Source organism: Sphaerodactylus townsendi, linkage group LG02 (genome assembly GCF_021028975.2).
Source record: "Sphaerodactylus townsendi isolate TG3544 linkage group LG02, MPM_Stown_v2.3, whole genome shotgun sequence".
Taxonomy (NCBI): domain Eukaryota; kingdom Metazoa; phylum Chordata; class Lepidosauria; order Squamata; family Sphaerodactylidae; genus Sphaerodactylus; species Sphaerodactylus townsendi.
In genome coordinates, this window is record NC_059426.1 from 68,112,551 (window position 1) to 68,132,601 (window position 20,051).

The 20,051-nt window shown below is 44.8% G+C and overlaps 1 protein-coding gene across 6 annotated transcripts in view; it reads right to left on the reverse strand.

Moving 5' to 3' along the window:
* The window catches only part of OBSL1 (obscurin like cytoskeletal adaptor 1), a 66,909-nt gene that overhangs the window by 16,861 nt on the left and 29,997 nt on the right, over positions 1-20,051 (reverse strand). For 4 of the 6 annotated variants that reach the window (XM_048486630.1, XM_048486632.1, XM_048486629.1 and 1 more), the window contains 6 exons: positions 17,653-17,928; positions 16,962-17,234; positions 15,433-15,708; positions 13,167-13,442; positions 3,721-3,996; positions 1,067-1,342 (listed from right to left, as the gene is read on the reverse strand). In XM_048486630.1, the coding sequence (XP_048342587.1) occupies positions 1,067-1,342; positions 3,721-3,996; positions 13,167-13,442; positions 15,433-15,708; positions 16,962-17,234; positions 17,653-17,928 (1,653 nt within the window). The remainder of the gene's footprint in view (positions 1-1,066; positions 1,343-3,720; positions 3,997-13,166; positions 13,443-15,432; positions 15,709-16,961; positions 17,235-17,652; positions 17,929-20,051) is intronic. The other 2 variants (XM_048486633.1, XM_048486634.1) reach the window with 2 other exon arrangements.

Sequence of the window (20,051 nt, forward strand, 5' to 3'; positions counted from 1 at the left end):
TTTGTTCTTACAAAGCAATGTAGGGAGTTACGCTGTAAAGGAGTCACTACACATTGCAGATAAACATACCTCAGAGCAATAATCGTTGGCACTGCCTAACTGCTCCAGTAGCAGCAAGGGGGTGAATTGGGCAATGAAGCCAAATGTTTGGCTCAAGATGAGATTCCCAGCCATGTCAGAACTATGTGCAGCTGTCCCAGCATCTTGCATTTGCCTTTTGGTTTCTTCCTCTCCTCCTCAAAAGGGCTCAGTACCCAGTCCCAGATGCTGGAAAGGACACTTCTGCAGCCTGCTGCCCCCCACCCCAACTTGTTGGCAGAAGCTCCTAGAATCTTTCCCTGCCTCTCTTGAAGGCACCTGTCCTGCAAGGGGCAAACTCTACCAGCTCCTTCCCTCACCCTATCTCCAGCCAATAAGGGCTCCCTCTTCCTTTCAGCAAAGGCAGCACTTGTTGGCAGAAGGTGCCAGAGTAGTGGCGCCTGGTACTCAGCCAGTGTTAAACTTGATCCTCACACGGGCAGAATAGAAGCCAGAGATGCAGCCTAATCATTTCACTCCTTGTCTGATCCCAGCCCTCTGGGCCTGGAGACAGGAACAAAGCTCCACCTTCCTGTAATAAACTCCCAAATATGGCCACAAATGTTGGAGCCAACATTTGCTGCAGAAGGATTCCTTACCTTTGCCTGCAACTTTGATTTACTCTTGTTATTTTTCTTCTTATAAGATATGCTTAGCAGATTTATATAGCACTTTAAAGAGTACTGAGTATTTTATACACTTTCTTTATCTCAGTAACTCCTACTAAATGGGCATTACTTATTTCCGTAGGTCAGACAGGGAGTTAAGGATAAGAAATAATGGTTCATTTTAGGGCACTGTACAGCTTCTTTATAGGACAGAGAGATCAGCTGAACCCAAACCTACCTTGTCTTGACTGGACGCTCTGTTCCTTTTTTATGTGGCAACAGTTTTTCAGCAATACAGAGAATATTGTAATATGGCTAAGTAATATTTCTGATAATAAGCCCCACTGTCTGGTCTACTCTGCTCCCTGAGTAGGTCTCACCTGCAATGTCCACTGTGGCCACCATCTGGTCAGTGCCTGCATCACAGACATAGGAACCTGAGTCTTCTGGTTTGACTCCAGCAATAGTGAGTTGCCGGTGTGTTCCATGGGCTTCAATGCGAAGACGCCTGCTGGGCACTAGCTCTTCCCCATTCCACATCCAGCGTACAGCAGCGCTAGGCTGGGACACTTTGCAAGCCAATACCAGAGAATCTCCAGCTGCCAAGGAGTGGTATTCTGGCACCCCGGTGTTTCCCACAATGGAGATGGGGGGCTCTTAGCACACCGAAAAAGAGAGAGATGTCATCATGCAAGGCAGGGACAGGGCTAGAGAAAGGCACCCACTACCACTGTCAGACACTCACAAAGCCCCCAACTGCTGAACACAGATGACCCAAGCATGCAGATGGAATAGACAATACCAAGGATCACCTACAAAAGCAGGCGGCAGCGGAAGAATGTTGTTCTTTTGCCCCCACAAGCAAAGAGCCAGCCCATTGTGCTTCACGAGGCATGCCCTGGTCTGGGGATGAGGAGAGACACTACAAGTGAGCATGTCCCACACAGCTCAGCAACAGCACATTTGCACAGACCTTGCCCCAGAGGAAACATCAGCTGCTCTGCAAAGAAAGTGGCAATTTATACTGCAGCAGTGAGCAGCAGCTTGCTTAGAGACAGACCAGTACACTTGAGTGCTCTCATTGCCTATCATTTACTAGGTTATGGGATCCATCACATGAAGCCTCCTTATATCAAGCCAGATCACTGATCTATCTAGCTCAGTATGATCTGATCAGCCGCGATCTCTATGGTCTCAAACAGAGAAAGGTTTTCTCTAATATCTGCACCTGATTTTTTTTTTAAACTGGCGATGCCCAAGACTGAACCTGGGACCTTCTGCAGACAAAACTGGTGTGAAGCTCTGCTGTTGAGTCATTGACCTGTTTTATCATTGCCAGGACCAAGCAGGAACAGAGCTACAGAAAATGGCGCCTGAGACAAGCGCTGAAATTGCCCCCCCACCCGCACCCACCCAGACTCTGCTGCGGTGGGGCAGCAGATTCAGGGGAGACACTGAACAACTCTACGGGGAAGAGAGAGAAAGGGGGGAAAGGAAGAGAAAGGGGAGAAGAAAGTGAAAAAGGGTCATGGAGGCCAGGCTGGGGCGGTGATTCCAGGCGACAGATTATGGGTGGGGGAATCCTCAGGAGCCCGAGAAAGGTCTATGGAGGCTGTGCTGGGACGGTAGTCGGGGTAAAGGCCGCCAGGGGAAGACTGGCAGGAGCACAAGAGGAGGAGGCAGCAGGAAGCGCAAAGCTCCTCCAGCCCCTTGCTCCTGGGGAGGAGGGAGGGAGGGAGCAGTTGGCTGAATGCACCCCCACAAGACCCACAGAAGTGGCTCCCAGGGTATCCCCCCCATGACTCCTATAAGGCCAAGTCAAAGGCAGTCTTGAATCCAAGCTCTTGTACATTGAAAGCCTCAAGCTTCAAGAGAAGGCAACCTGAAGCAGACTGGAAGGAATGTTTATTTATTTTGGCATTCTTCCAGGGTGCTTGGGACAGCAACATGTTTTTCCTACCCCCCCCCCCCCCTTGCCCTCTTTGTCTTCACAGCTATCCCTTAACCAGGTTAGGCTGAGAAAGGATGACTGGCCCAAAGTCATTCAGTGAATTTCATGGCAGAAAGGGAGATTTGCACCAGCTCTCCCCGGCCTTGATCAAGCTGTCCATGGAGTGACCTGTGGCCTTTTCCTACATGGGCAGCTTTTTAAGGCCCAGTCACTGCACACAACCTGACACAGACTTCCTTCCATCCCAGACAAATCTTGTATTTCCGTCACAACTGCTATCTGCTCAGACACCCCAAGTTTCCACACGGGCCAGACAGCAGCAGCCAGTTCTGTCAACAGTAGTTGAGAATCGTCCCATGTCCAAAGGGGCAGAATAAATTATTAAAAATAAACAAATAAATTACTACTTCCTTGACTGCCATAATTAGTACCAGCGGCAGAATTCAGTTTATCTTGGTGCAGAATTGTGAATATAATTTTTCTAGCACAAAACACACAGTGCCCTAATATAACTACAAACACTAGTAGGAACAAGATATAGTTCAGCTTGTCGTAGTGGATGGTGAAAGAATATTTGTTTCAAACAACCAACTCAAGTTCTGATTTTACGGATAAATATTATCAGATGCTATAACAGTGGCATTTCAGAGGGATGCTGGAGGTGTGATTCTGAGAAGTCCAATTACACACATTTTGGCTGTAGGGTTGAGAATAAATTAAATCCCTCCAGCATAAAATAGCCAAGATAACCAAGGAAATTATAGGATTTGAATGTTTCACCTTCTCCTTTAGAAATGCTATTAGGATCCCTCCAAGATATTGATGGCAACAAGATAATAGAAGCCAGAACTGTAGTTGCCAGAAACAGGAGACAAAGGTAAAATCCCTGGTTTGGAGACAGGTTTTATAAACACAGTATGCAATGACTGTGAGTAAACTGATCTTTTACAAAAGACATATTCATATCAAATTCTACTCCCCCCACCTACAGTAGTAGTAAAAATTGGCCTTTAAAGGAAACAAAGGGAAATAGCTCACAGCTGGCCTCCCCCCGCCCCCCGCACAACAAGGCCCAGGTCTTACCCTCTACGTTGACGTAGAAAATGAGGCTGTCATCACCACTGTCACACAGATACTCCCCTGCGTCACAGCGCTCTGCTCCTAGGATCACCAGTGAATGGCGTGTACCATCCTGCTCCAATCGTACATGGTCCGTGTCTTGCAGTTTTTCCCCATCTTTGTACCACTTCACCTCCCCTTTAGGGCAAGACAATGTCACTGATAGCACCAGGTCCTCCGAAGTCAGGCAGCTGTGATGAGTCTGCAACTCATCCCGCCCCACTATCCGCACTGGGGGGTCTGCCAGAAGAAACAGGGAGTGCAATTAATCTTCTGCTTCTGCTCCAGTAATTATTTTCATATCATTTAAAACGAGCAATCCTGATCATCTTTATTTTAATCATGCTACCACTTGTTTTACATAGTACAAGTGCCATTTTGGTTTATTGGGCATGAAATGAATGAGCTCACTCTGGGCTCCTTAGAATTAATCGTTCCTATATAATTCAGAAACATCCCAGAGGCCTTGGAGTACACATGACGTACGACCTGGGGACAACTTGCTGTTTGGACAATCAAGGATAGATCCTGATGTCTCCTGGTATACATACGTAAGACTCACAACAGTGTCACAAAGCAAAAGGACTATTCAGGATCCTGGACAAAGGAAGGACTATCGCAATGGCCGTTCTTTTGCATCAATGTACTGTTTGCATGATCATCAGTTTGATGTTTTAAGCCATTAGGCACACATAATGTTCAAGAAGGTTAAGACAACTGAAATCAATTGGATATAACAGCTTCACTACACAGAAACCCAGGACATTTGCACGCATAAGGCTTAAATCATCTTTGAACCCCTCTCTCACCGTTAATGTTAGCTCTGATCACTGTTATATAAAATATACCACAACCACTCAGGGGACGTAGCTCGCTAGCAGAGCCCATGCTTTGCATGCAGAAAGTCCCAACCCTGTCATCTTCATTTGAATCAGATCAGCAGTGATTAGGGCCTGAGGTTCTGGACAAGGGCTGCCAGCTTTTAGACAAAACTGAAAGCCTAAGGACACAGGACTCAACCCTTGGGTGGTATCCGCGTCTACTAAGGGGAGGACTGCCAGTCAGATACATGCTTGTCAGTCCCCTGATAAGAATTCAGTACCAAGGGTCATGGGGTCCAGTTCAAAATCAGGTTAAGACTGACACAGAGGATGTTTATGTCTTCCTTACGAACCATTGCCCCGACCTGGAATAGCCAAGGGGAAGCACTCTTTGCCTCAGTGGGAAAACTTTCATATACTCCATCAGGAATGGCCACTTCCCAAATCTTGATAGGGTACAATTAACATCTCTGCCAACTGTCTGGAATTTGGGTATGATCGGTGGTGGGATTCTGCAGGTTCGCCCCACTTTGGCAGAACCAGTTGTTAAAATGGTGCCCTGGCTTTGCTATAGTGATCTATGCAACGATCATCTCCAGGTTAGACTACTGTCACTCGCTCCACACTGGACTGCCCCTGGGACTCACCTGAAAACTCCAACTGGTGCAAAATACAGCTGTGCAAGTCCTCATTGGGACCTCGTGGCAAGAGCATATACAGCCAGTGCTCCACAAGCTGCATCGGTTGAGACAGGTTCAAGGTTTTGGTTCTAACCTTCAAAGCCCTGAGTGGTCTAGGGCCCTCATATCTATGGGACCACCACTCTAAATACATCCCCAAGAGAGCACTCCCTTCTGTGGACAACAACTTGCTGGTCCCTGGCCCCCAAAATGCCCAGCTGTCCTCAACCTGGCCCAGAGTGTTTTCAGATCTGGCCCCAGCCTGATGGAATGCTCTGTCAAATGAGACCAGGACTCTGCGGAACCCGGTACTGTTCGACAGGGCCTGTGAGATGGAGCTGTTCTGCCAAGCCTAAGGGCAGCAATAGCATTTCCAAGAGAGCTGGCCTTCCTGTCTTTTCCCTGTCCCCTTCCTTGTCTCTTCCCTACACTTTCCCTTCCTGACTTCCCTACATTTCCCCATCCCCCTCAATTAGTTGGTTTTAGTGCCATTGGGGTGGGCTGCCAAGCACTGATGTTTTAATCTAAGTATTTGTTGTAAGTTGCCCTGAGCCTGCCATGGGGAAGGGTGGCCCACAAACCAAAATAATAAAAATAGTACATGTGGAGCAAATAATGCCTTCTTGGTTCAGGTTGGCAAAATGGTACATGGTGGAGAAGGCTGAGGCCACTTTTCCTAGAGCACCTTGGCCTTGAATTGTACTCCTATGAATTTATTTCATGTTGGGAAAGTGGAAAGTGTACATTGAAGGTAGGGTTGCCAACATCCAGGTGGGGCCTGGAGATCTTCTGGAGATCCAGACAAAAAAAATCAGTTGTCCTGGAGAACATGGCAACTTTGGAGTTGGATTCTAAAGCTTTATATCATGCCTCCCTCCCTTCCCCAAACCTTCCCTTCCTCAGGCTGTACCCCAAAATCTCCAGCAGTTTCTCAGTCCAGAGCTGGCAACCCTCGTAGGAGGGAGAGGCTGGGGGGAAATGTATGGTTAGGCATGGCATGGTGGTCCACAACGTTGAAAGGAGCACAGGGATTTGCAATGTGAATAAACATTCTAGCCTTGTAGGCATTACACTCACATTACAAAACTAGTTGCTTTAAGCATTTGTAAAAACATTCTGAAAGATGCACAACAGTTCAAGGGTGTCTTTGCCTTTGTTAACAGTTGTCACAAAGTTAATTAGTCTCACAGTGGTGGAACACAAGAAGCTTGCAAGCTAACTTCTTTTTGGGTTATGAGTTAAAGATCCATAACAAGTGTGCATCTGATCACACTTTTTCCCACTTGCGGGTAAGACTCTTTTATGTGGGCCTTTCCAACTGTCTCCATCCCAAATACGTTCCTTTCAGGGTACACCCTTTGGGACTGCCACAGCTGCTTTTCGCCTACCTACTCCTCCTCAAAACAAAATGAAAGAACAGTCAATATCCCGGCCTCTTTCGCATCTGGACATGACTTGTAAGAATTGGCTGAGAATCACTTCCCCACGAAAACTGAAAACAAACGCTATTGCCAAGACCACACAGCACTCCTTCAAAAGCAGCTCCACCTAGGGGCCAAATGAGCACACCACAGGGAAGGTTTTTCCAGCGATATTTCTCACACAACATACCAACCCACATTAGTTCTGGCTGTATACTTCCCCAGGGAATTCAGTGTTAATTACTGCACCATCTGAAATGAATGCTCATTTCAGTTCCTGTGAGAATTAAGTATTTTCGCTTTCCTTGGGTTTCTTTCCCAAATATATTCCATGCTGAAAATAATACTGAAGTTATTAAAAATAAAGGTGCAAGCACCAGATGATGTAATATCACAACATTTACTAGGCAGACTATATTTATGGGGTGGTTTGCCATCGCCTTCACCAAGTCATCTACATTTCACCCCCAGCAAGCTGGGTACTCATTTTACCTTGGAAGGATGGGAAGCTGAGTCACTCTTGAACCAAAACGGACTTCTGTTGGGATCAAACTCAGATCATGAGCAGAGCTGGGACTGCAGTAGTGCAGTTTGCGATTCTGTGCCATGGGGCACAGTTCTTAACTTCCTGACAGGAATTTGAATTGTCCACCTTTGTGGCCCTTAGCCATAAATCTTGGGTACATGAGAGCTGGAAGAAAGGGAAAGGTCCTTCCACATGGTCAGCATGAGAGACAATGTTTGTTCCAGAACAACAATGGCAGCTAGATTCTTGCAACAAGTTGTACCTTTTAAATTAACATTTCTATTGCTCTTCCTGTTGGCCAGCTACTGTTGTTTATTACCATGTCCTCTGGAAACATCTTCGATTCCATAAGAGGTTGAAGGTAAATAAATGCCTGAGTAGAAAATGTATTCATATATCCCACACTTCTTTACTATAGAAGTTGATGTGGGGTGCATCATGAGGTTCCAGAGGGTCTTATAGGCACTAATGAGATTGAAGTTCCTGATACAGAGAATCACACCTGATTCGTGGTACCAGAACTCCCTTTCCTCAACTCCTTCCTCTTTCCTCCCTCCCCTGATACAACTGTCTAGAAAAATATGAGGAAAATCATTTTCTTTCTTTCCCTTGCATCTGAAGAAGTCAGCTCTGACTCACAAAAGCTTGTGCTAGAATAAATGCTGCTAGTCTTCAAGGGACTACTGGACTTTGGTTTTGTTGTACCATGAGCCTTCACTGGATCCCTGGATCAATGCTAGTACTTGTTTGCTTCATAACTTCTGGGTATGTTGAATGATGTCTGTGAATGTGTCCATTGCTTTGGCTTAGCCTTAAGTAGCACCTGAGAGGCTTCAGAATGTTAATGGTCTTTATCAACTGTGGATGTTTCCTCAATGGGAACTAAATGTTCTTATGTTCTTATGTTCTTAAATGGTAGGAGGAGCTAATCTCTATATTCTGAGGACCTGGAGAGGGTGAACCTCCTTTCTGAGGTTAGAGGGAAGTTGTGCTGGTGACAAATGCACTATGAAATTCAGATCAGACAGTTATAGAGACAGAATAAGTTAGTTGTGAGTTGAAAGTGGGTACACTCAGACCTGACCTTGGGTAGTAGATCTGGTGTCCTGTAGAAGTGCTTCTCAGCCTCCACCTATGGTGTACTAGACACTGGTTAATAAACTGAATATTACAAAGACAACATAAGACTCCAGTGCTCTCTTCTCCAAAGGAAACTAAACCTAGACATACCACCCTGGAACTTTTAATTGCTCAGGGAAGTAGGGAGCATGATTATTTTGCCCATCCCACCACACAGTGCCAGACACAACAATCAAATGTTTTCATTGGAGGAGGGGAAAAGCAGAGCAAACAATTTTAATAGTAATTTCTCTACACTAATTGGCGCAGGGGGAAAATTTTAATTTTCATGTTTAAAAATGCCTAAGTACAACTGAATTTCCTCTAAAAATCATACACAGTCTCCTCAGGCATTCCAGTTGCTGCCCCAGAAAGAACCCTCAGCTGAACCCTGAATCAAGGATTCTTCAGGAGAAGCCACGGATTATCCAGACAGTCAGGGAGGAGAGAAAAACTCAAAATCATCTTGCATAAGGTCAGCCAGGAATGAAGTCCACTGATAACAAACACTATCAGTAATCCACAGTGAGGCACCCATGTGTGCCATGTGCCTGCCAAAGGATTTCATGGTGCCCATTTGCTTCTTCTCCAAAAGCATCTCTGGCCCGAAGCAAATAGCTGGCCCTAGTTTTCCTCTACCTCAATGGAGTAGGACGTGCTTTAGAAACAGAGTGAAGTCTATATCAACCACCGTCTGTTGTTCCAACTCTTCTTGTACCAATTCCTCTGAAAAGAATGTCAAGGTAAAACTAGTGACTTGTAGAATGTAGCTAGCCTCGTGTTTAGATACTTTTCTTAATTTTTGGTAGCATTTGTGCTATTGTTTTGATATCATTTCCATGTGTACTTGTTGCTTCTAACTAATAGAGGCATGCACTAGCTGAATACAAAGTTTGTTCCTTTTTTAAAAAAACTCAGACTGTGACCAAAGTTCTCACCGAAGTGCCCAGGCATTTATCTGCTCCTAGACCAATCACTTGACTGGGCTAGAGCACGAGAGGAGAGTGAATAACCACTCATACACAAACATTGGCTGCTCCCTGCCAGTGCTCCCTCAAGCTACTGAGGGAAAAGTTGAAGGGCAGATAAGTTTGCATGCTGGCTGAATTCTACCCAAATGACAGGCAGAGCTGTAACAAGGGCATGACAAAGTGGAGGGGTGCAGAAAAAGGATATGATGTCTAAAATAAACATATTATCATTTCTCTTGTCACATTACCAAAATAACTACTAAGAAACAATAGGAGAAAAATTTATATTATAGCCTTGAGTACAAAGTTAGCTAGTTATGGCCTGATGATAGGAAGAAGGGGGCTAATGGGTTCAAGCCCTCACTTACACAGATTCCCCACCACCTCCCAGTTACTTGCGGATGTGCGGGAGAGGGATGTGGTTTCAGAACAGCATTTGTTTCCATTTCTCAAAATTTAAAAAATGCCTACAGGTTCTATGAGATTGGGGATTCCACTACATTGATCATATCACAGTTAACTGGAATTAATATGGCATTTTCCCCCAACAGACAAAGGTTAAAGCAACAGTGCCTGTCTACAGATAAATTCCAAAACTGAAAGTTGTGCGAGGCCTTTTGTTAGGACCCATTAAATATCACAAAACCAGATTTTTCTCACAACAGCGTACAAACGTTCAAATCCTCTAGCCCAGAAAACCCATAACAGCCAGTTCTCTGGACATCTTCATCAGTCTATGTCAAAGGTCCCCAAACTATGGCCCGGGGGCCAAATGTGGCCCCCTGAAGGCATTTATCCGGCCCGCCAGGCATGGCAGCGATGGCTCCATTCATGTGCAGTGGGGGCTCGAGGGAGAGGAGGAACCGGCCCCAACGGCTGTTGATTGCAGTTACATGATGGCACCCTCAAATCTCCATGAATTTTCTGACCCAGAGTTGGAAACCTTACATGTGGCAACGCCTGCTCCGCCCTTCCCTCTCAGCTACTCCATGTGTTGCTCTCAGGCTTTCTGTTCCGCCTCACACTCCCATTGGCATCAGCCAGGCTGGCGAATTGCTCGCTGGCTGCTAGGGAGGGAAAAGAGACCCAGGAAGATAAATCTGATCCTGGGTTAGATGGAATGCTTCATTGGGAAAGTTCTGCTTTTTTTTTTTTTTACAGGGGAAGGTATTCCACAGCCTCCCCAACAATATTTGGAGCCCACCCTGTACTTGACATACTTTGGTCACTGTTCTAAAAATAGACGATGACAGAAAGGCTGAAAGGTGAAATCAAACATTTTACAATAATTTGTGCATAGGAATTTGTTCATAGTTTTTTTTAGTCCGGCCCTCCAATAGTCTGAGGGACAGTGAACTGGCCCCCTGTTTAAAAAGTTTGGGGACCCCTGGTCTATGTCCTTTGTCCGAGCAGTCCCATGCAACCTGAAAACTTGTTTCGCACCCATTGCTATCAAAACAAATCCTATTTGCCACACAGCCTGTTTTCCATCTTAAGACTACAACAACAGTTTTCAGTCTTTGGATCCATGTCTTGAACAAGCTGATTTCATCTTCCCTGGGGAGATGGGGCAGGAGACAGGACTCAGTACCCAGCTTGGTGAAGAGTCCTGGGGAATTTGCACATGTTTTTGCGATATTTTTATTTGTCCGAAGAAAAAGGAATTGTTCAACTTTGGGTTTTAGAATTAATACGTTTGCAATTTATAAACCCTAGAGATAAAAAGTTTATTCAGAACTTTTATTCAGATACAGACCTCAAAATATTGCAATCAAATGCTTTAGTAATGCAGTCATGGCTGATCCACTTGCTCCAAGAAAGAACAAACAATAATACCGGAGAGACTGAAGAAAATGGGCCAAACATCACAGTTAGAACACAAGGGCAAAAATCTTCCAACTAAGGTAGAAGCAATTTTTCTGCAACTTGTCGCAAATACTTCTCACCTCCTTCACGCCCTACATGACTAAACTTTCTTGGTTCAGTGCTTAGAAGAAATAAAAGTTTCCTGAGGAGAGCATCGCATCCTGCTGGGTAGATAATAATATTCCAGAGCAATAGGGGGCTGGAAAGAGCCCCAAAATTACCAACTCCACCTCCTGCCCTGAATCTGCAGCACCACCACTGCCTCCCACATCACTGAAAACAGAAGAAAGCCAGGTGCCTCCCACTACAGATCTGTGTGATTTAAAGAAATGGAATAGGACTACTTTGGAAAAAACAGAGGTTCCACATCTTAAGGTTTATTTCCTCTCCTCTACATCTGATTCATATATACCACATGTTATGGGTGAAAGGCAGGGGAGGAAGATTAAATTCCACCAAGGAACACCAATAGAGGTGAACAAGGAATGGGAGCTGAACTATTGTCCATCTCAAACACAACAATCATCAGGAGCAAATATGGAAAACTTAAGCATGGAGGCCATATTTTACCCTTTCCATCAGTCTATCTGCAGCTCTCCAAAGATCTAATTAATGTACACATTTAATGGATAAGCCATGTATCTAAGACTATGAGTTTCAAAACGCCTAGTTCTTATGATTGCAAACCCCAGGGTAAGAAGTTCCTGAAGATTTCGTGGGTGAAGCCTGGGGAGGGTGGGATTTTGGGAGAGGTGGGGCCTCGGGAGGATATAATGTCATAGAGTCAACCCTCCAAAACAGCCATTTTACTCAGCGGAACTTGCTTCTGCTGCCTGGAGATGAGTTGCAATTCTGGGGAATACCCAAACCCCACTTGGAGGTTGGGAACCCTACAGGGTCCATAGGGTTTTTTTTCCCTTTGGCAAATGAACCTTACAAGGGAAACAAGGATACTTTTCTCCCATTCATCAAATCTTGTTATTGATTTGCACAGGTCTGGATAATAGAAAGGCTTTTGTGTGTGCATGTGTGGATAAATGCATGCATAGATGTTCATACCTCTTGAAGAATTCACATGTATGTTCTTGGACGCTGAATGTGAAGCAAACCTTTTCCCTAAATTTTACCTGTGGAGCATGTGCTTGTCTTCATAACACAAATTCTCCCACCCCACCATGTTGTTGATGCACATCTCCAGCAATGGCAATTTTTGAAACCTCAGGAAACAGAAGAACAGAGAGTCCAAGAAATAAATAACTGACACTGTTCTACTGTTCAGTGGTACTCCAAAACCTGTCTAGCAATAGGGCTGCCTGAGAAATCCCAGTATGTCCGTTGTCTGTGCAGGGGCTTACACACTTGCAAATGTAGCCCAAGGTTGCAGCAACATGCACAAGCTGTTGGTAGGCAATGAATGATACATCAACGGACAAAGTAGTGGGAACAAGGAAACCCTAGCAACAGGAGAATGCAGAAAGCATGAAGAGGTCAACGCACACTTCTAGGCAAACAAGGGAGCCAGAAATCCAGTGCAGCCATATCTAAACTGGCAGAAGAGCATAACTTTTAGAGCCAGATCAGACACTTCCTATGAGAGGTCAGAGGGAGGAGCGTTCACTGGTTTTCAGACACAAAATGTCACAAAGTTATACAGGAGACTAGACAGCATGCCTAATTCTTTTGAAAATAGTTCTTTTTAACCTTTGCTTGCCTTATCCAATTGTAATGGGATTTAGGAAGTGATCCCAGGCACACTGATGCACTGGCTTTGGTGACTTTATAGCCATTCCTTGTTCAGGAGATTGGGGGCAACTTTGCTCAAGCTCTTTCCAACAGGCAGTGAAAGGAGCTTGGCCCTCAGATGAAAGGGGTTGGGAACTGATCAGCATACTAAATCTACCCCAGCATCACTGTCTGGGATTCCCACTTTCCCCAGCTGCCCCCCACCAACATTCTGATCTCAGCTTTCTTCCCTGCTGTTGCAGTTCCCTGAGCACTGCACTCACCAGACACCTGGACGGTGAAGGTCATGGTGCCATCGACAGCGTTGCAGATGTATTTCCCAGAATGCTCTGGGCCAGCTGTAGGGATGACCAGACACCGCTGGGCACCCTCTTCCTCCAGGACAAGGCCGCTGTTGGCCTCTAGCGTGACACCGTCCTTAACCCAGCGGACAGGCGCATTCCCATGAGATAGCACACAGGCCAGAGTCACTGTCTCCCCCGTTGAGACCTTCAGGACAGAGGGAGCCCTGCGGGGCCGCACGATCTTCACAGGGGGCTCTGCAAGGAGATGGCAGGTAGCCCAAGTTTGAGGCAGCGACAAACAGCATCGTTGTTGCTGGGCCATGTCACAATGTTTCGTCAGAAGGGGGCATCTGTTGTTACAAGCTGTCCTTATTCTGTGATGGAAGGGCCCAGATAAACAGGCAGTCCATCTTCTTCCCTGGCAATTTGTTAATCCCTATTCTAGTTAAATACTGGGGCTGAGATTTTTGAGGAAACATGCTTTTACTATCAGTCACTAGTGCCACCCCACCATATACTATCACTTCTCTGTTCTCAGGAATATTTTTGCAGCCGCTGAAGAAATAATGGTGCTTGAAGAACTCTTTAGCTGCATATTTTTAAACCCTCACGGGGGAAAAGCAGCTGGGAGAATTTCTGTTGTAAAGACCTCCCAAGAACAATATAGCCACTATCTCTGGCTATATTTTGATTTACAAAAGAAAGAAATAACATATGCAGAAAAAACTACATGTAACCATGTCAAGTATAATTTGGCCCTCTGACTGTTCAAAGAGTCAGTCCTTTTCTCTAACTAACATTTCTAATAATTATTCACAGCCCTATTTAAACAGGCCCTAGAAACTGAAGCAACATCAAGGGGCAATCCTCCATTGTCAAATCCAAAGTAAACATCTCTTCCCAACACCTCCATTCATATACCACCCAAGGACAGAATTACAATTTGTGCTGCAGCTTATGTCCAAACATTTGTCCCAACTAATGTGCAGAACCTACTTAATGTGTTTGACTATATTGATCAATGGGTGCCTCAGATCTTCCAGGTGCAGCAGTGAAAGGAGGCACCCAGGCACTGTGTGTGCTACTGGTTCCCAAAACAAACTTGGATGTTCTCAGTTTCCTTAGACTTAGGGAAGCTCTGGCATTTCCAACACTACGCAAAGCCAAGACTTTGGCCAGCAAAAGCTTGCATTTACACCATTGGTTGGTCTTAATTAGGGGTATTATTTTACTAACGTAGATGTAGGTCACCAGGGATTTCCAAATCACTGCAAGCAATTTAGAGGCCAATCCTCAAGCTATGAATCCCCCCCCCCCCCCGCCCCAAATACATACATGAACAAATTCTTTACCTTTAAGATTTGGCCCTTTCAAAGTTCTTTATACAAAAAAAATTAACAGAAAGGATGGTTCCACACACAATATTTTTGCATTGTTGATGGGTCCCTTTCCTGCATAAATGGTGATCATGTAATTTCTCGATCAGTCCATGGGTCAAATAAAATGTTACAAGTGGTATGAGCTGCCACTGCTCTTTCTTATATTGTCTAACACAAACAATGCATGATGTGATGTGTCTCCATCCCCATAACTGACCAGCAAGAGAAAGAGATGGAGAGATGTTCTACCACACAGTGTCTGCATGAGACACCGAGACAGAAAGAGAGAGAGAATGACAGTTGGTCCATATTCTTCAAAACAGACCCTTATGGAGAAGTCAATTTATGGCTACCAATCTTGATCCTCTTTGATCTGAGATTGCAAATGCCTTAACAGTCCAGGTGCTCGGGAGCAACAGCCGCAGAAGGCCATTGCTTTCACATCCTACATGTGAACTCCCAAAGGCACCTGGTGGGCCACTGCGAGTAGCAGAGAGCTGGACTAGATGGACTCTGGTCTGATCCAGCTGGCTTGTTCTTATGTTCTTATGTTCTTATTTTGGGCCTATTATTACCCCAGTTTCATAGATATTTATGTATATGGTGAGTGAATGTTTCAATCAGAACGGCCTCTAGAATTATATATTCCAGCTGACAAAAATCTACCAGTATTAGCATATTAATATATCTATATAAACCCAAGCTGAAGAATATGACGGGAACAAAAATAGCAGTGTTTTACAGATTTGAAACAAGATTTGGAACTGATATTTTAAGGATTTAATATCCTGTGCTGGGTTAGACTTACTGCTGAGTTAGCTCTGGGGCTTAATTTCAAATGTGCAGATGTGGGCCCCACTGCTCACCTGAAACTCTGACTTCGAAGGAGACAGAGTCGTCCTTGGTTTCACAGATGTATTCTCCAGCATCTTCAGCACTTGCCTGCAGGATAACAAGGAGGCGCTTAGCACCCTCCCTCTGCAGCAAGAGATTGTGTGTTTCATCCACCTCCAGACCATCCTTGAACCAGCGCACAGGAGCATCAGGCACGGACACCTCACAGCTCAGCTCCAGGCGCTCGAGTGCCCACACTTGTTTCTCCAACAAACAGTCAGCTGGCAGCAAAATCCGTACAGGGGGCTCTGCCGAACAGACACAGTGCAGGAGTATAAGAGGTCTCATCCACTCCCATGCTCATCATAGGACCAAACATACACAGTACAGCTATCCCTTCCACATCGTGACTTTCCCCATCGCAGTTTTGATACATCATGGGCTAGCGCAAGAAATTAAATGGGAATTTGGGGGGATTTTTTCGGAAGCTGCAGACGACACGTGAAGGCCAGCAGATGACACGGAAAAAGTTTAGAAACTCAGAAATGCATAAAAACATATGCCATAAATATACAATTTCTTTTTTAAAGCTAAAAGAAAAGAAAAATAAAATATCAGGCTTGTTCACTGGTACGAAGGGAGGGCCACAAATTTTTATGCAGATTTCAAAATTGTGGGGGGCGTGCATCACTACCCCCAGTGATATGGAAGGGATAACTGTACACGAATTATGTGTATTTAAACCTTAGCCACTGCTGCTTCTAAGGAAAAACAGGTCCTAGAAGGTTAATATTTAGTGGCAGCAGAAAAGGGAATGCTTAACCCCTCTGCCCACCCCTTTCTGCTGCAACCCTCATCCACTACCTTGCCCCACCCAGAGAGTCTGTGTGCCAGGGATGTGTGCCAGGGATGTGACTAGAAGTCCCCAGCGTGGTGCTAGTGGGTGCCATGGTGCTTGCTGACATCATTCCTGGTATCTGCCAAGGGTTTTTAGAAAGTGGGCAATGCCAGCTGGGCTTTTGTTCAGAAAGCCTTCTGACTGACCATTGGAAATTTGACTATTGGGCAGATTTTTAAAAAGTTGCTTTGGCAACAGCTGCTACTCCAGTTCAGGGATCTTCACTGCATGTCTACATGTATGTCTGCAAGAAAATGTGTGTATGCAAGAAAATATTTTTCAACAATATGTTCATTTAAAAAGGAATCCTGTAAAACATAGGTCCTGCTTGAAACGTTGAAGAGTGACTGCTAGAGTTATGTATGACCTCACTCATTTTGTGGTTTGCTCCATATCCTGTGGCCGCCATTTTGTAGTTGCACCCACCATTCTGTGTCAGGATTCCAAAGGTGCCCATACGCTGAAAAAGGCTGGAGACCCCTCAGACTACTGTTTTGATCCAGCAGAGCTCTCCTTAAGCTCTTATGACCACCAAAAAAAGGAGCAAAAAAAGAGGCTGTCAGAGAAGCATTAACAGGCAGCTGTTCACAGCTCATGGGAGGAGGCAGTATTAAATAACCACAAGTCCTGCCCACTGATACCAAGCTTAAGAGGGTCACTCACCAGCAACAGTAACATTGAAGAAGACAGAATCACCAACAGCATCACACACAAATTCTCCTGTGTCCTGGGCCTGAGCTGCCACCATGACCAAACGGCGATGGGGCCCTTCACTCTCCAACAGGAAGCCATCCTCCTCCTCTACCTCTTCGCCGTCCTTGTACCAGCGCACAAGAGCATCTGAGCTGGACAGTTCACAGGCCAGCACCACCCGCTGAGAGACCTGGTATACATGAGCTGCATCCGCATTGGAGTGCACAACTCGAACAGGCAGTTCTGCAATCAAAAATGACATAGTAGCACAGAACGCAGAAAAGCAGCAGAATTTCAAAAGTAAGCTTCACATGGGAGGATGAGTGAGGAAGGGGTGAAACAACTTTAGTGCTGTGCCATTTATTAATTCTATATAGAAAGGGATTTACAGATCTACAGTTTCGGATTTACAGTTTCTGGTACTAGACCACAGAGGAGTGGTTCCTAAGGTTCAGTTACAAAAAAAGATGAGTGGGAAAAGGCAAAAGATTAGCAGAGGTAAGTCTGGTCTCAAGCAGTGAGACTTTGAGTCCAAGGGCTGTGGTGGAAAGAAAGCCTTGAAGCATCATCTTCAGTTCCGGCGTTCTCGCATCAGCCAGAAGCAGTACATAAGGCCAAGGCACAGTGCCATCCCTCTTCCCCAGCTTTTGCCTCGACTCACCATCCACCGTCACAGTGAAGACTGCGGTGTCATCGGCTGTGTCACATGTGTATGTCCCCGTGTCCAATGGGCAGGCAGAATAGATCAACAGCTGACGAATGCAGCCTTTTGACTGGACAGTGAGGTTATCATCTAAGGACACAGGATCTCCATCCTTGAACCACTGGACAGGAACATCAGAGGCAGAGACCTCACACTCCAGGAGGAGAGGCATCCCAGCTAGGACTGTACGAAGGCATTGGGCTTCTGACAAAGGAGTGATATGCACTTCAGGAGCTGAAATAGACAATATGAAACCCCTTTAACCTTTGAGATCCAAGTCATGTGAATCATCTCAAATTGGTTTACAGCAAATTCTGCTGGAGTGAAATATCCTCATGTCATCATTAACAGCTTTGTCATGCCCCCAGAGAAGCTCTTATTATTTTCTTATTAAGTCTCAGTTGTCCCTTTAGTTGCAATGTGTTTAGCTCCTTTTGTATAGTGTTCTAAGGGAGGGAACTGTAGTTAGACCCTGTCCCTTTAAGAAATCCCCCTAGAGGCAGTCTTCCTTTCATTACCAATTAATGCCCCTGTTTAGTTGATTTAGTCTAAGGTGCCAGCAGAGTTGGAAGGCTGCAATATCTCTTACGTCTAAGGTGGATAAGGAGTATAAAAGTTAAGGTGTTAACAGAAAGTGGAATCCAGATAAAGGACACTGAAGGAACCAAGAGGAAGCCCAGACAAAATGAACTTTCCTGGAAGGAGACAGGAAAGGATAAAAGTCTCAAGCTTTAAGTTGTTTCAGTCAAGCAAGTACTTTGTTTTAGTCAAACCCTGGGAGGAGTTAGGGTCTCAATTCTTCTAGCAATAAACTTCTTTTTCTAACTGTTACAACTTACTTGTGAGTCTCCCACTCTGTTCTGGCCGAGTACAGGGCACCTAAGATATTTTACTTGGGGAGCAGAACAAGCTTCCTCCATATTATGCAAAAACACAGAAATAGCTTAATTTCTAGAAGTGGAGATGACAGGGCTCAACCATAATTGAATCCACGTTCAAGTGTCAGTTCCAAATGTGTGGGGCTAACTGCAATTATTCAGAGGGAAAATATGCTTTGCACAGGATCAGAGGCATGTGATTTTTCTTGTACTGCTTCTCATATTATAACACTGAGGAACTAACCACATGTCACACTGGTCTGGGTCCACACTGGGTCCTGTCAAACCAGACGAATGCTAGGAGTTCTGTTTGGGGCTCCCAGCAGTTCTCAGGTGTTTGGGGGGGTGTGTGTGATGTGGATTGGCACATGGGTAGAGACAACTTAAGCCTTCCTTTGGCAACCTTTTCCCAACTTGAAATGGCCTCTTATCAATTTTAGCTATAATCTCAAGAGGTCTTTTCACAGTGCCTGTGTGACTTCTTCTGCCAAGCATACAACTGCAGCAGTTGCCCAATTCTTTTATCTGGTGTGTGTGTAGTGGGGGAATCAATCAGTGCTGGTGGCATTTCATATCTTCAAGACCAAAGTCATTCCTTAAATCTTGCATGGGATCCCTATTTGGATTCAGGTATTTAACATCAAAATTGAACAAATCCAGGTGGCTTTTCTCTGCAAAATCTTAAGAATATCAAATTGCATCACATATATAACTCTTTGCCTTGAATCTTGGTTCCCCTTAATAGAGACAAAAGCCTGGATACATTCAATTAAATATTGACTGAAGATACATTACAGAACTGAGATCACAAGTCTACTTGTATGCTCCAAGATACTTACCACTCAAGGTGGTCTGAAATGATCAGAACAAAAACTAGTAGTATGGGTGTTGGCCTCAAGTCACTAGTAATAAGTGATGAATCATATATCATGCAAGTAATAAAAGCAAGACTGGAAGATCACAAATTTCAGTTCCTGTTATCTGGCAAAGTGAGCATATACTCTCCAAGAGCCCCAGAGATCCAAGTTTCCTATGGGTCAGGGGCTAGCTATCTTGCCAACATGCCACCTTTTCAACATAGAGTCTTCACACTTGACTAGGCCATCTTAAGATCTTCTATTTCTCAGTTACCAAAGGACCCCTTTTCTTAAAAGAGTCTGCACCTGCAGAAGTGATAGTCCTGATACACTTCCACATATTCTCTTGGACTGTCCACTATTCATTGATCTGTAAAATGAGATTCTCCATCTTTTATTTTCAGTGTCCCAAAACTATTCCAAAACACAATTAACACATCTTTTGCTGGAAGACAGGAATGCTGAAATCTCACCCACTGTTGCCACCTATCTGCTTTAGTCCTCAAGACAAGATCTTTCAAGGATTTCTAACCATTCAGTTAAAAGGAAATGGCCATGTGGACACATATTTTTAATGAACTTAGCTATTAGAATAGAATGTTAATGCCTTGGGATTTTGTTT